The sequence below is a fragment of the Tetranychus urticae genome, chromosome 1 (genome assembly GCF_039701765.1).
Source record: "Tetranychus urticae isolate SD_2017Ah chromosome 1, NJAU_TeUrti_SD_1.0, whole genome shotgun sequence".
Taxonomy (NCBI): Eukaryota; Metazoa; Arthropoda; class Arachnida; order Trombidiformes; family Tetranychidae; genus Tetranychus; species Tetranychus urticae.
Window position 1 is genome coordinate 4,088,197 of NC_142958.1, and position 15,749 is coordinate 4,103,945.

Sequence of the window (15,749 nt, forward strand, 5' to 3'; positions counted from 1 at the left end):
AAATCTAAGTTATTAAATAAAAATCGCGACCCTTAAACATTTTTCCCTTTCTGTGTTTTCTTGTTGAAATAAAATTATTGAATTTATTTAAGAAGTTAAATTTTTCGTATTTGGCGCTTCTAGATTCTGTTGTTTTGCTTGCTGTTTTGGTCATGTTTCCAAAATGTTTCCAACCAAATCTTGCATTTAGTTTTTCAATGAGTTTTATTTTGTCTTTTATAATTTAATTTGATGACGATTTCGGTTTTTCAATCATTACCATCATGACTTGGGTCCGTCTTCTACTTTTTTTTACATTTTGTTTGAGTTGTTGTACATGCATTGAGCCAGTATCTACAGGTGTCTATTTTGGAGTTACTGCTGCCTCAGCTTCTATCTATGCTGCAACATCTTTTATGTATTGTGTTGTATCTGAATGTTGTAATCAGGAAAAGTCAGCAATTATTGCCAAAAATTGGATTAAATACGATGCTGAAGATAAACTGAGAAATGATTTTAAAAAAAAACTTCACGGCCAACATTTAGTTGAATCTATAGTGATTAAAGCTATAACCAAGCATATGAAAGATTCGCAGCCTCGAAAAGCTCTTGTGCTTTCTTTTCATGGTTGGACTGGTGGTGGAAAAAACTTCGTATCTTACTTAATCGCTCGTAATCTCTACCACGAAGGTTTGAAAAGTAAATTTGTACATGTTATCAGCGCGACAGAAAAATTCCCCGATCCAACCAAATCGAATGAATATAAGGTTTGTTTTACTATCTTTTCAGTGCTTGAAAAGATTCAACAGTTTTATTTGTATTTCAAAATTTTCATTCTTTTTCTATCTTTTACTCAATAGATTCAACTTATGAAATTTGTTAAAGAACAACTATCACAATGTGGCAGACAGTTGTTCATTTTCGACGAAATAGACAAAGTACCTGGCGGAGTCATTGATGCACTTGCACCGTTTTTAGAATATTCAGTGGTTTCCAAAGAACAGAACAAAGCTATATTTATCTTTTTAAGGTAACACTTGATACTCTACAGAACTAACAATTCCTTAAATACTGTAAGAAATCAACATTAACTAAAATCTCTTTATTTTTTATCACTAGTAACACTGGAGGAGGCGAAATAGCCCGCGTTACCTACAGTTTTTATTACAATGGCATGAATCGTGAAGACATTGGTCTTCAAGATATTGAATCCCTTATTGATCTACATGCATTTAATGAAGAGGGAGGATTGAAGAAAAGCTCGTTAATTCACAAAAATTTAATCGACTTTTTTATTCCATTTCTTCCTTTGGAAAAAATACATGTACAAAGTTGTATAGTTGATTATCTACAAGAAAAGTACAATATAACAAGAGATGTTAATGATAAATTTGTGGTTAAGGTAAGTTAGTTTTATCAGCTGGTATTTTAAATTGTCTGATTAACACGTTCTTCATTCTTCTTTCTCTAGATTGCCAACCAGCTCGATTATTTTCCGCAGGATTCAAAAGTGTATTCAAAATCTGGTTGCAAGAAAGTAGCCCGTAAAGTCGATCAAGCAGTGGATTGAAGAGTAATCTGTACTCGAGCATTTTTCAACAATTCGTTTGCCATTTTAACTCTTTGTACAAATTAATCTATTTTAAACCAATTCTCATCACTGTCAACACTTTTGATCATGTCTTGATCACGTCCGACAAAATTGGCTCTGTGATATGATTACTATTTTTTTCTAATCTGCTGTTTACCCGTATTACGGCTGTTAATATAATATGGAATTGGAATCTAGTCCATGGAATCCAGTTAATCTCTGAATATAAAATATCATTTATGATATAAAATCGCGATGCTCTTATTTCTATTTTCACAAAGTGACATCTCAAATTTATTCAATCTACCGGTCATCTTGAATTTAATTTGAATTTCTGGTAACGTGTTCATGATTAATATAAAGTAATTGCGGGAACGACACCGGCAATCGCATTAAAGATCACTATCTTGAATCTATTCGTGACATAATTAATGAGGAAATTACAGTTTTGGAATCATTAATGCAACTTGTCATCATTTTCAAATCAAATTGATTGGTTTTGTCAGGATCACGTTTGGTTAGAATCAAGTTTGATTGATGCTTTAATTAACATTTGTTTTGTTTTTTTGTCTTCTTTCGTTACTAAATGTACCCAAGCCATCAGAATCACATTAGATAATATATTTATAAATTATAATTCACTTATATTTTAATATGCAATCAAAAAACATAACAATTAAAGCAATTCTCTTGGCTTGTCCACCTTGGCTGAACCTGAATTGACCTATTTAATCTCAAATGATTAACAAAATAATTATCCAAAGAAATTATTAGCTTGATTGGCTTCTTGATAACTCGATTATTGCTAATTGTTTAAAAAAGATAGTAAAATTAGATATTCTAATTCTTCCAGGTGATAATTGTCAAATATAACATGATTATCGTATAATAGACATAATCATTGAAAGGAGCAAAAATATGCATAAATTTTTCGTTTCCTTCATAGCAGTTATAGTTTTAATTGCTTAATTCATTTTTACATTTAATTCGCAGAATGATAAGATTGATAATAATATTCATTTCATACTAAAATTAAACTGCAAAAACTATCAACCAAGCCTTTAGCAACGGAATTGGAGAGTTTTGAATATTTAATCAAAGATTACAATCTGATGTCTGCTCAATGAAAATTTTTATTAAATTGCTATTTTTACAAAGAAAAAAGATTAAATTGAATGATTTAAATAGTCAGGAAAAGTACAAATGGTTTTGATGGAGAAAATTTTGATTGATTTCAGTTGATTATCAAATTCTCCAGCGAGAAACAAAAACATTAACAGAATCAATGTGATTTTTGAGGTAAAAAAGATATGAACAAATGGAGACAAATTTCGTTCAAATTTCCACAATGAACATTTGATTTACAAACACAATTGATGAGAAAGTCTACTCAATAAATTGTCTATTCTGGTGGAAACTTGAATGGAGATTAAATGAAAGGTGAAGTAAAGTGAGAATCAAATGAGTCCAAATTGATAGAAACATAATATTTTTGCAAATAGGACTAGCAGCAATTTCAATCAACCTTCCTATTAACTCCAGATAATCAGATTCAATGAAATAGTGAGATACAAGAATGAGCTTCAAAATTGAACCCAAACTATTAGCGTTGTTGAAAGATGCATTTGATCCAGAGTCAATCAAGCTAAATCCAATTGAATAGAGTCAAAATTTGCCAATCTTTGTCCATGTCCATTGTTTTAAACGTAAAAATAAGTGTCAATGTGAAACTGGTTGTACATTTGAAGTGATGGACTCGAACTGACTGATGAAGGTAAAGAATCGTCTTTATAGTCGCAAAAAGATAAATTACGTGAAGAAGATGATGAAGTTGAACTGCGATTCCAATTCACCTAGAAAATAGACAAAGAAGGTAATTAGTAAAACAGTTAAAAGATGTAAAGGAAGAGAGCATTTAATGTCATTAATGAATTTTCAAATAATTAACTATCATCAAAACAAATACCAGTTATTAAAAGGGTCTAATGAAACGAGATAATAGAGCGCATCATTAAAGGTACATTTGTAAAGTGGGAAACAATGGCAAGGAAATGATTCAATACTTGAATATGTGGTGAAACAATTTCATCATTATCAAGGTGAAAATAGTATCACACCAAGTGAAAGATAAGTTGAAAAATGTCTTCAGATGTTATCAAAGTAGGAATAGCGCAAAAAATGGTTAACAAGTGAGACCAACAAGTGTCAACATCAAGTTAAATTATCCTTACAAAACATGTAAACAAAACTTGGCCCAGGGAAACAAATTTGGCAGTGAGAGAGGAAAAAGGTTTCTATGTTTTTCCAGCTTCTTGTAACAATTAAAGACAATGAATAGGACAACTCAGGTAGCTGTTTGAATCTAACAAGTCTTGAAATTCAAGTTGAACAATGGAGAGAGAAAAAGATAAAGAAATTTGCTTCTCTTGACCGCTGGTTAGTTATGTTTCTAAATGATTACAAATATTCCCATAATGATATGTTTACAGGGAAGAGAAGAAACCAAAAGAAGAAGAAAAAAGAAGTTATTTGATTGTACTTCATGGTAAATATTTGACAAACGAAAGATCAAAGACTGATAGTAGGAATAATGATAACAATAATGGGTTAATATGGCTAACAGTTAAAGTTAATAACCACGCGACATTAGAACTGACTGTAAACTTGTTTCTTTAACGCTCTGTAGATTAGCTCTGTTGGCCTCAAGATTCAACTTTCATTGTTTCCTGAATTCTCATGACAATCAAAGCTGCCTCCTAAGGGTTAGGCCTGAGAATCCTGTATTTCTTCTAACCCCTTCTCTTAGGACAATGCAAGGAATGGCCTAAGTATACACAGCTTGAGCATACTTTTGCCAAACATACCAACCATGCTTGACATTCATTGGCAGCAACATTTCAGTTAAACTGTAAACAGATTAACATATTTAGTTACACATTTACCGGGTCTTTTGCGAGTACATTGTGCATTTTCACAACAAATGAGTTTACACAAAAAAAAGGTAAACAGTTAAAGTGAAAAGGTAAAAAAAACTGAAAGGAGAAACAAATGAAAATACAAAAATCATCAATAAACTGTTAACCATTTTTACTTTCCCTGCTTACTATCGATAATGATGATTCCTCTTTCCCTTGGAGTGGCCTTTTTCATTGCTCTTTACGTATGCATCAACATGGGCTCAATTGGTAGAAAACAAAATTTTATGATACAAGCTAGTCCACAGGTAGAGAGAGGTAAGAAAAGTAATTTAGGAAGGTTAACTTATTCTTATTTTCCTAGTTTGGTTCCTTGCTTTTCCTTTTTTTCCCTCGCAAATCATCATTTAAATGGAAAGTGGAAATTACTTTCAACAATATATTTTTTTCATCATTGGGAGAGTGCAATAGCAAAATTGTAAAGTAAAATGACAAGAAAAAAAAAAGACTTGAAATGCTTTAAACAACAATCAAAACGATTCCCGAAAATCAAATGGTAGAAACGAGTCTTTTTTAGCGCTAAAATTTGACTACTTTTTCATTTTTCTGGTCAAATTTGCACGATAGATGATAAAGGTCAACCATCTTCAATGGAGACCAAAATTGGTAACAATTTGAAATATCAAAACCATGGTCAGTCATTTAAGAGTAAATGTGTTTGTGTATTTAGAGTGACTTTTTATTAAACAACTTGAATGGTAGCAATGATTTTCATGATTGCTTTGACTTTTATGTTTTCTGTTATCACTATTATCATCATTATCATCTTCCGTTCAATAATTTCAGTATTTGTTATTGTTGGTAAAGAGTTATTTTCAAGATCATTTTATTTGATCGCAATCAAGGCATTAACTTGACTGTAAAATCAAGAAACTCTTCAACTGATAAACGGAACAAGTTGCGCTTAAGTTCAAGCTAAGCCAAAAAAGCAACAGCCTTGCATACCAATGTTTAACAAGTTTACAAGTATATTTGATTATTAGTTTGATTATGTGAATGGTTATTTGAATGATTCTGTCAATGATTAACCTTGCGTGTTTATGCTATAATATCTTGAGCTTTGTATTTCCTCCGAACATCTAACAAACAAAATCAAAGCTGATCATCACTCAATTCAATGGCAACTTTCCTTTTAAAGCAAGTTAATGATTAGCATGAAAAATGAAAAGTAAACTTCAAATTGATGAAAAGCAAAATATTGATGGTGGATTAAGTAAACCAAATCGGTTAGCAAATTAACCAGATTAGTAAAGTTTAACATTTTAATTGAAAAAAATCAAGTTAATTGAATAACAAATTGCGGGGAAACAAAATCAACAAATCAACTTGAAAAATGAGAAAATTGTTTCAATTTTCAATTTTGGTAAAAAATCTCGCAATTGAATTGAATCTGATCAAGAGTAATGAGTGAAAAAAACGAAACAAACATTTGATTAAATAGCCAGTGAGTTTATACAATTTTGTTTATTCATCTATTAATACCAACAATTAAAAGTTGAATCGTGATTATCGCAAGCGGATCAATGAAGGTTGATTAAAGAGTGAGATGCAAAATAGGCTTTGATATTGTGTGTGTGTGTGTTTCAATGATGGGCCTGATGATAGTGAACAAGTTAATTGGCCAATCATTGAAATGTTTAATTTTAATGAGATGCTTTTCACGATAATAGATAAATTGTTGAAGGTTGTTTAAACCTTAATTTATGAATGACAAGGGGTAATAAGGATCCAGAGATGAACCCAAAAGATGAGCCAAGAGTTGCTATGATGGAAACAGTGAAAAATGTAAACCCACAAAGCTTGTTAAAAAATAATATAAATTGAGAAAAAGTTCAACTATTAGTTAATGGTAATTGATATTGCCAACTAAATTTTCGTTGTGTTTTTAGTTAACTAGAATCATCAAGATGGATGCGTGATGAGACAAAATATCTAATCATCTTTTCTTTTACCTTGATAATCATCTTTTCATCTTTTCTCATCATGGGCTGATCAATTGGGCAAAGGTACAAAAGGTTCGCATATTTTGATCAATTAGGTGTTGGCATAGGCTGTGAACGGGCAACCAAAATGTTGAGCATTTCGTTGTTTAACAAGGGTAAGTTACCTGTAAGAATCATCACTTTGAGGTAAGAGAAAGTCTCACAGGTAAGACTGCCTCAGGGTAAGAAAGGTAACCTTGCAAAGATTGTAAAGATTGTAAGGAATGTAGAGAAAGCAGTAATAAATTCAAAGGTAAGGAGAAGTAAAAGATGAACAAGAAAAGATGAAAGGTTGAAACATTTCACTCTCAAACACTTGGTTTACTTAACTACCAGGTAAACACTGAAAAGATGTAATCTTTTGCAAAGGGATTAAACAATAGGAAAATGATTGTTTATCCAAATCATTATAATCAAGTAGCTTGTCACAAACGCACCTTGAAAGGGTTGCAAGTCTCAAAATGCCATTTATTCAATTCTGACAAAATTCATTTTAAATTCCAATGTTGGTAAGATTCAAAGTTTAATGTATACTTTTATATATTGATTCAATTAATGAAATTAAAAAGATTCAGTTATCATCAAAAGTTTCACATTTACTGGCCGCAAGGTATTCAATTGCCTCAAGAAAAAATCATCATAAACATGATAACAGCAAACAGTAATATTGTTGTAAAAGGAATGGAAATTCATGTCAACAATTGTGACTATTATTATCATTTCATTCATGAAACTCAATATGAACAACAACAAAAAATAAGAAACAAAAAATGGTGTCAAAAATAACAACATTAAATTGACCTGAACTTGAAAAGTATCATCATTTTGATGGTCATCATGATTGTTGATTTTTTTTACTTTTCTTTCATTAATGATCTTTGATCAATTGTATCGATTACTTTTAATTAATAGTTGCTTTATGTTTAACTATCATTTAATCATCATAATTTAAAGATAGACCGATAAACCTACAAAAATGATAACTTGATCAAGACGTTTCATTTTTGCTGAGAATGAGCTTAAGATTCAACTTGAAAAAAAGACAGGTAAGAGTGTCATCAAGTAGAGCAAAATTTTTCTCAGCAAGCAATCAACCATTGGTAATGATTAAAGGTAAATCATTAAATGAGAGAAAAGGTAAAATAGCGATTAACTGGAAAAAATCAAAGTTGCAAATCTTGAAACTGTATAAATATTTTTCTTCTCAATTGAAAAACACATTCAAGCTTTTCTTTCACCATTATTCTTATCCTGATTCATGGGAAAGGAAAGACTTTCACTTTTCATTCAAACTATTTTCTCATGATCATGATGAAACTTGGAACCTTTTTTCATCCTTTAAATATCAATAATCAAGAGATGTAACCAAAACATGTATAATTATCAAAGTGATTTGAGATGAAATGTTTTTTTGCTCAACTTTTATCTTAATATCGCAAAGTTAATCAACAGATATCAATAACCATTTATTAACAATTCAATAAGCAAGATATTCTCATGTAACGATGGAATGTCTTTATCACCAAAATGATAACCAACAATTGAAACCAGTGAGGTTTAGGTGAAATGAAAAGGTCATGAAAAGGTTAACTTGATAAAACTGGTAAACTTGTTATGCTCAAAATTAACGTAATTAGTATGAACTGTAATGTTGAATTTGCATGAAAAGTCGTTACTTGAGTTTTCAATTTGGTTTAATGTTGCATTCAAATTGGACACTTTAAAAGGTAAAAAGCATTACCAGAAAAAAAGCTCAGGTAACCAAATATTACAGGTGAAAATTGAAAATTTTATTTACTTTTTTGCTTCTTCTTCATTGGCAACACTTTCAACAAGCTTCCACTTTTTTTAGCATTTCTTGAAAAGCTTCTTAGTTTTCAGCATTTCATGTTAATTCTGTTGCTCACTTTTTCTCATAATCAAGGTAATAGCATTAGCAAACTGGTAACCAATTCAACTGTTGACAACTGTTGAAAGGTAATATCATCTTTACTTGTAATTCATTTTCAATTCAGAACATTTTTCTTCCTTCTTCTTGCTTATCATATTCATCTTTGTGTCTCTTCTGTTGCCTTTTTTGGCAGTAAAGTCAAGATGCCACGGGTCAAGGTAAAGACTAGTTAAGACTATGAGTAGACCACAATTTTATGGTGTTAGACTGTAATCCAATAATACCTTTTAAGCTTTAGAATTGACTAATTACCTTTAACTGTAGGTAATGGTTGGTGGATAAGTCCATTACTTGGAGATGATTTGGGTCAAAAGACAAGTAAAAAGGGTTGTTAAACACTGACCCACTCAACTTGTGGTCAATTTAGACCCGATTGAGTGAACATTTTAAGCTGCTCTTCAACTGCACCAAGGCATTTCACCAAGCTTATTTGAAAGTGAATTTAAGATTAAGTTTATCAGATTTTGTCAAAAATTAAAAAATTGAAACAATTTTCATCATTGACTTTGTAATTGGCTAAGAAAATTGTTTCCTCATTTGATTAATGTTGACATAAATCAAAATGTGATTCTTGCAAGATAATGAGTTTTGTTGATAAGTGTTACAATAAGATTTCATGGAAATCATGATAAACAATTAATTGTCACCATTAATCTTGAGATTAACATTCTTTGTTTAATCTTTTGTTTCTGAATGTTGATGATTACCAGTTTTATAAATTGCAATAAATGAAAGTGACAAAAATCAAGTGGAAACCTCAGAAGGTGTGTTTGAATAGTTTGCTGATGTACTTTGCAACTAACGTCAAGCTTGAAATTGATTTTCAATAGTTAGTGAATCATTGAAGGTTCAATTGAAGGGACGGGTCAACAATAAAATATGTATTATTATAATAATTAAAAGAGGAACCTGTGAGTTAAAATGTTGAGAGCAATTGGCAAGCCCTTGAGGTTTCTGAATTTACTGATTAACTAGTAAATTAGTGTGATTTTTGTCGTTACTTTAACATGGCCACTTTAAGAGTAATATTTAGATAATGTTAATAATAATGAAACAAAAAAATGATGATAACAAGGAGCGATTTAAGAGCCTTGAGGGGCTAACAGATTATCAAAGTCAACTAACGTTTTGGTATTAATAGATGTTAACGAATAATTTTCATAGGAACAAGAAGCTGAGAAATTTGGCAAATTTTGTTCAAGTTAAGGTGATGATTTTCAATTTTGCAGTTTTACTACTCAATTGCACCATGCAAAAGGGAAGATGAAAGAGACGCGAAATTGCAAGGTTCATCCCTAATGATGAAGGATAATGAAGATGGTGAAGATGAACAAGCAAAAGGGACACAAACCTAAGGGCAAAAAAGCCTAAATTGGCTTTTTGTTGAAACACACAAAGAAGGTTCTGTGTGCGTTTAAAAAAGCATTTTTAATTTTTGCCTGTAAATTCCGAGAATTGTGTTGGAAACTGTAAAACATGATAAAGATAATGATGCTGGTGGTGATGATGGTGAAGGAGGAAGAGTAGGAAGGAAGTTCAGTAGAAGCAGGAAAATTCAAATGAGACGAGTTATAAAATAGATGCCAAGAATGTAAGTAAATATAAGACTTTCGCTGGTCAGAATAAAGTTGATTGACGATGAAAGGAAAGGAAAGTTGAAAGTAATTTGAACTAATAAAGACAATTAAAGAGTAAAATGTTGTTATGTAAATTATTGTATGACAAGGCGAGAGAGGGTCAAGATTGATGAATTAGCATGAAAAAAAGAGCAACTGGACAAAGCAAGGCTATTTTTTGCTTCAACATCTATTAACATTCTTGCAAAATTTTTAGTCCTTTTTGTCTTCAATAATGATAACTTGAGTTACTTGGATTATAATGACATTAATATTCAAAATCCGGTTGACGAACTCAAAACTGGACATTAAACATGCTCAAGTATCATTAATTATTGTCACGAGTAATTTCATTGCATTTGGGTTTAAAGTTGAATAGAGAAGAAGAAATCTGTCAATTTTAAGGTAAAGATGAGCAAGTTTCAAGATTTCAAGGTTTCATCAGTTGATTTATCTTCATCCAATTCAAGTCAAATACAACATTCCACACTTTTTTTTCATCATCTTTTCACCTTTTTTTCCCGCTCTCACCGCATCTTGAAAATGAAATGATAAAAGTGAATTCCCTAATTCCCAAGTCTCGATCAAGGTTTTTACCAGGAGAAGAGGAGAAAAATCAAGTCCTCAAGTTATCCAGTTTCATTGGTAGCAAAAAATAATAATAAATATTATCTTCTCCGCATCAAATCATCTTTTTTTCATACCTGACCTGTGTGATCCAATTTCCTGTCAAATTTATCAGAAAGAAAGGTAAAAAATGGCGGAGAAAAGAAGAAATCACAGAATGAAAAGGGAGACGAAGATGAAGATGAAAAATCAGGCAGAAAAATGCATCAGAGATAGTCCCAAACTAGTTACTGTTGTTGTAACAGTGAGAATCAAGTTGGTCAAATTGATCATTTTAAACTGTTATTAACCGAAGATGAAGCAAAAAATGTTCAAATGTTTCACCTGGCAACTCCCAGTGTTTCAAGACAAACTATGATTGAAACAGTCTCAACATTTACAGTCAATAACAATTGTTTTTTCAAAATTCATATCTTTTGGTAAACAATCAAATGGCCTGAAATTAATCACCAATGAGTTACTTGCATGAGACTTAAATGTATTATTTTTCACTTGACTAATAGCCGTGAATAATGGTTAAAGTCAAAGTGTATTTTCGGGACAGAAATTGTAATCGCAAAGTTGGCCTTTTTTTAACCATCTGAATCATTTCACTCTCGGTAAATTTTTTCATCATGAGAAAGGTAAAGGTTGAAATTCATAAAGAGAATAGAGAATGAAAGGTAAATTGTTATCGCCACCATTATTATCATCAACACAATCATTATCATCATTCATCATAAACATGACAATGTGGCTTTACCTGTTTGCCTCAGCAGTTGTTATTTACAATTTGGCAATTGTAATGATTAAAGATGATGATAATGATTTATATGAGAGAAACAAATATACATCAATTGATGGGCCAAAACATTGGTTTAAGAATGAGATATTTCATGATGGAAAATGTAAGTCTTTGGAATCTATTAGACTAAAGTATGAAGGAAAAATTCAATTGTTCAAAGATATTCATCAAATATGATGGAAATATTTCTTCATCTATTTTGCCTTCTCTGACAGTTAATTTTAAACTTTCATCTTTAAACGATAGTTAACTTGTCATTCAATTAGTATCTTTTGATACACATTTTGAATCATTTTGTTCATTTGTTTTCATCATTTGCTCAGTTTAATACCAATGTTACAGGGTTAAGTAAAGGTTACAAAAGACTGTTAGTTCTAGATATTAATGGAATTTGATTAATCATTAAATCAACGATTGGAAATTTTTCCATCTTTTGTATTTTACAAAAGATACATTTTCCCATGACATTTTATTCATTAACTTAAGATGCTTTAATTGCTATCGTTTGGTGATGATTAATGGTCAAAGAAACAAGTCAAAGTATCTTATGTTCACCCAATTTGTATTAATCTAATCAACAATACAGATTAAATTCAGACGATTTCATCTTTTGTAACATTGTATACAATGATAAGGAGATCGAGTGCAATCAAATTGATCAAGACAATTGAAATTTAAGTAACCGTTTAAATGCAATTGGTTCCTCATATCAAAGCTTATGATTAAGTTTAACAATTCAAAGTGCAACTGAAAAATGAGATTAAATTGGTTGTTACAATTAGCTGAATACAAAATGTTACAGTTTAATGTTTAATCTTTGGCTAGATAAGGAAAAGACTAGGAATTTTGATGTAACGAAGGAAATGTGCAATTTGTTGATTGTTCAAGTTAACAGATTATAATTGATGGTTAAGATAAATCAACTGTCCCATGTAAACACACAATATGACTAATTATCAGTCAAGTGACACTTCCGTTTGATAAGAATGACTCAGTGATTTAGTGAAACTGTTACAAGAGAAGTAAACAAGAAATGAAAAAACATGAAAACACCAACAACGGAAACAAGATAATGAAATGCAAAAGTGAGAGTTGATCAAAAATCGTGAAAAAATACTCCTTTAGATAAATTGAAAAGCGGCATAAAAGTGGCCTAAGTGACTGCAAAGTATACAAAGAGCAATTGTATTCAAAGGCAACATCAACAATCAACATGAAAACAACTATTTTTTGTTGCATCTCCTACCTGTTCTGGTTTACAATTTGAAATGCTTGTAAGTGAAAGTGAAAACATATTTAAACACGTTTCATCTAAAACCAATTCAAATTAAAGGAAAACACCTATCAATGATAATCAATAAATCAATAGCAGTTCATTAGGATCAATATGATCAAATCGTGAATCGTAAATCAAGAAATGTTTCAATGAAAAGAACGAAAGAAAGTTTTTTTGCACTTCTTTCAATATTAAGGCAATAATCGAGTTTATTGTTACCATTCAAAGTGAATGCATATTTTCAATGGATCATCAAAGTAGCTGACAGTAATTGTTGATCTGATCACCATTCATTGAATGGTTAATTGTGTTAACTCGCCAGGTTATTTCTCTATGATAATTGCAAGAGTTTAGAGTTAAAAGTCCATTTTTTATCAAAAATGCATTGACCTTTGATGGTAATTAGTTGAGTTAGTACAATAGCCATTTCGGGTTGTAATATTAATGATGGACAAAATGGTAAATTTGAATAGCAAATGATTTTACTAAAAATACAGTTCATGGTAAGTTGATTATTTTTTTTTGGTTGAATTTGCTTTTGAATTTGCTATATAAAGTGTCATCTCAATGTCAACTTTCATCTTGAGTGGGTTTTAAGGTCGACAATTGGGAAAACTGAATGGGAATTTAACTAATTATCAAAACAAATGAAGGACAATCTTACGATTGACGATTTTTCAGGTTGTTATGAAAATTTTCACAAAAAAATGACCACAACAATGAGTAAATACACAAAAAAAGTCAAGTGATGAACAAGTATTATAATGATGATAGAGTAACTGAGGTAAATGTTATGATGATACAGTTAATTGTGTTAGAAAATAAATGATTATAATTTCTTACTTTTCTCCGTTGAAGTTGCTCATCATAATTAAGTCGTAATTGAAAGAAATATAAATCTCCTATTGTCCATTCTTTCTGAATCATCAAGGGTAATTCATTCTCATGTAACCTCCTTTCCCCTGAACAAGATTTAAAAGAGGAAGAAATGAAGTAAATGATTAATCAATGAAAGTTTTCATCAGACAAGAAACAAAAGGGATTCCATCACATTAATACCGTTGACCGTGTAAAGGACAAATTTTAAGTGCAAATAATGCAATTAAAAGGTGATTTGAAATGAAACATTAGGTGAGGTTGGGTTAAGTTTGAGAAAAAAAATCTTCTCTACATTTAGAGATAATTGTTTGTTTCGTTTGTTCGTTGCTTCTTTAATCGTTACATTAAAGTGATATCAAAACTGGGAATGCAAATTAGTGGATTGACAACTTACACTTTTTCTGGGGACAAACTTCGTATAAGGCAAAATGGGAAGGCGATGAATCTGAATCGTAACAATGAAGTAATAGTTGAATTAGCTCTGAAACTGTAGTGTAATCCGATATGAGAAGGCTCTTATATAAGGACTGTAATAGAAATAAAAAATACATAAAATATTAGATATTAGAAAGAGTGAAAGAAGAAAAAATTGTAATCAATTGTAAATGGTGTTACAAGTTTCAAATTATTTAGCATATTTAACGTTAATTGAATGGATATGGATATATTTAAAGGCTTTTAACCTACCGCTGACATCAGACAACTGTCATAAACTTTAACCAATCCACCTCGTCTTGTTACCAGGGAGAATCTGCAACAATTAAGGGAAAATGGGATAATAATAAAAGCAATTAGTGTCAAACGAAACAAAAATGGGCTAAAAGTTGCAAGAAAAAAATGTAAGATTTTGGTGTCAGAAAATACAGCAAAGTGGACCTGACGTTATCTCTTTAACTGGACCATCAAGTATGTCAAGCAACAATGTATACAAGATTAGTAAAAAAAGGAAGTGATCCTATTTCCTGTCATCCGATTCTTTTAAGAGATAAAGCGCATTTTTTATATTCTTAACTATCCTTTTCTCATTCTTCTCATGGCCGAATCGCTCATCACCGAAAATAGCGATGGATCATGAAGGAAACAAAAAGGCAATGGGCGAGGGATAACAAGTGAAACTGGCCAAGTTAGAGAGGATAACTCATTTGGAGAGATTAAAATGGGCTGAGAAAATAAAGATGACTATGGAGTCTAATGAGATGCTTGTGGTGTTTCTCTGTGGGTGTTTTACAAAGAGTTAATTTGAGAGGGAAAACATTTTGCAACAGCAGGATAAATTACTTGATATCTTGATGAGGATATGATTCCTGGATCTGGGCTGGACAGCTCATATCATCCAAAACAATAACAGTCCGAATAGGTGTTCCTAGATTACAGAAAGTGAAAGATTGCAGGGTAAAATATCAATTAGCTTCCAATTTGATGAAATGATTGCCACTTTAGCTAGATTACAGTTGGAACGTGAAAAAATAAAACTCAATGAGAAATATTTACCTGTTCGACGAATAGTTATTTCCATGGTTAAGTAAAATAAATTAGGATCCGTGTGTTTCATCCTGAACTTGTTTAATAACATGGTAACCATTTCACGGCATGTTGTCACCTTTGATACTGATAATGTTTTGTATTCAACATCAGGGCACAAAACTTTGGCATAAACTTTAATCATAAACTTTTGCATTTTCAGCTTTACCACAAATACACTATTCACTTTGACTACTTCAACTGAACAAGCAAGTTGGGATTTTAGCTCCATAAACCTTTTTAAACTTGGCTCCACCTTTACCCTAGCTATAACACTGCCATCTATTTGTGATAAACGTTAATCTGAATAATCTGGTATTGCATCTGGTGATGTAATTTTTCAGGGTAAATTTATTGTATTGGTTGCGTTTTGGGTAAATCTTTTTGAAATCTACGTCATGGAATTTTAATTTCAATTCTTTCATGGCAATTTAAATTAATCTTGAAATCGTATTTGTAATAACTTTCCGTTGCTTTTCATAAATTCATTGAAATCTAACTTGCTTACAATTTGATGGTTTACAGCAAATCATTATCATTGAGATGTTACTTTTTAGTTATCAACAGC

At 31.0% G+C, this 15,749-nt stretch overlaps 2 protein-coding genes across 2 annotated transcripts; one reads left to right on the plus strand and one right to left on the minus strand.

The window, feature by feature from the left end:
- Positions 1-161: 161 nt before the first annotated feature.
- LOC107370192 (torsin-1A) lies at positions 162-1,820 on the plus strand. The gene is made up of 4 exons (XM_015938182.3): positions 162-746; positions 840-1,009; positions 1,099-1,381; positions 1,451-1,820. The coding sequence occupies exons 1-4, from the start codon at positions 264-266 to the stop codon at positions 1,547-1,549; spliced, it is 1,035 nt and encodes a 344-aa protein (XP_015793668.2). The 5' UTR covers positions 162-263; the 3' UTR covers positions 1,550-1,820.
- Positions 1,821-2,685: 865 nt separating this feature from the next.
- On the minus strand, positions 2,686-15,375 carry LOC107365654 (uncharacterized). Its single transcript, XM_015933202.3, has 6 exons — positions 15,152-15,375; positions 14,939-15,023; positions 14,348-14,411; positions 14,055-14,187; positions 13,625-13,743; positions 2,686-3,423 (listed from the first exon to the last, which is right to left on the minus strand). Exons 1-6 carry the CDS (start codon positions 15,336-15,338, stop codon positions 3,271-3,273), a joined length of 741 nt encoding a protein of 246 aa, XP_015788688.1. The 5' UTR covers positions 15,339-15,375; the 3' UTR covers positions 2,686-3,270.
- Positions 15,376-15,749: the final 374 nt, after the last annotated feature.

Excerpts from the sequence above, each read along its gene's own strand:
- LOC107370192 (XM_015938182.3), top strand. The coding sequence starts at position 264 with ATGACTTGGGTCCGTCTTCTACTTTTTTTTACATTTTGTTTGAGTTGT. Across the intron at positions 747-839 it reads CCAAATCGAATGAATATAAG|ATTCAACTTATGAAATTTGT; the intron begins GTTTGTTTTACT and ends TTTACTCAATAG. Across the intron at positions 1,382-1,450 it reads ATGATAAATTTGTGGTTAAG|ATTGCCAACCAGCTCGATTA; the intron begins GTAAGTTAGTTT and ends TTCTTTCTCTAG.
- LOC107365654 (XM_015933202.3), bottom strand. The coding sequence starts at position 15,338 with ATGCAAAAGTTTATGATTAAAGTTTATGCCAAAGTTTTGTGCCCTGAT. Across the intron at positions 14,412-14,938 it reads TATCCTCATCAAGATATCAA|ATTCTCCCTGGTAACAAGAC; the intron begins GTAATTTATCCT and ends TAATTGTTGCAG. Across the intron at positions 14,188-14,347 it reads ACAGTTGTCTGATGTCAGCG|TCCTTATATAAGAGCCTTCT; the intron begins GTAGGTTAAAAG and ends TTTCTATTACAG.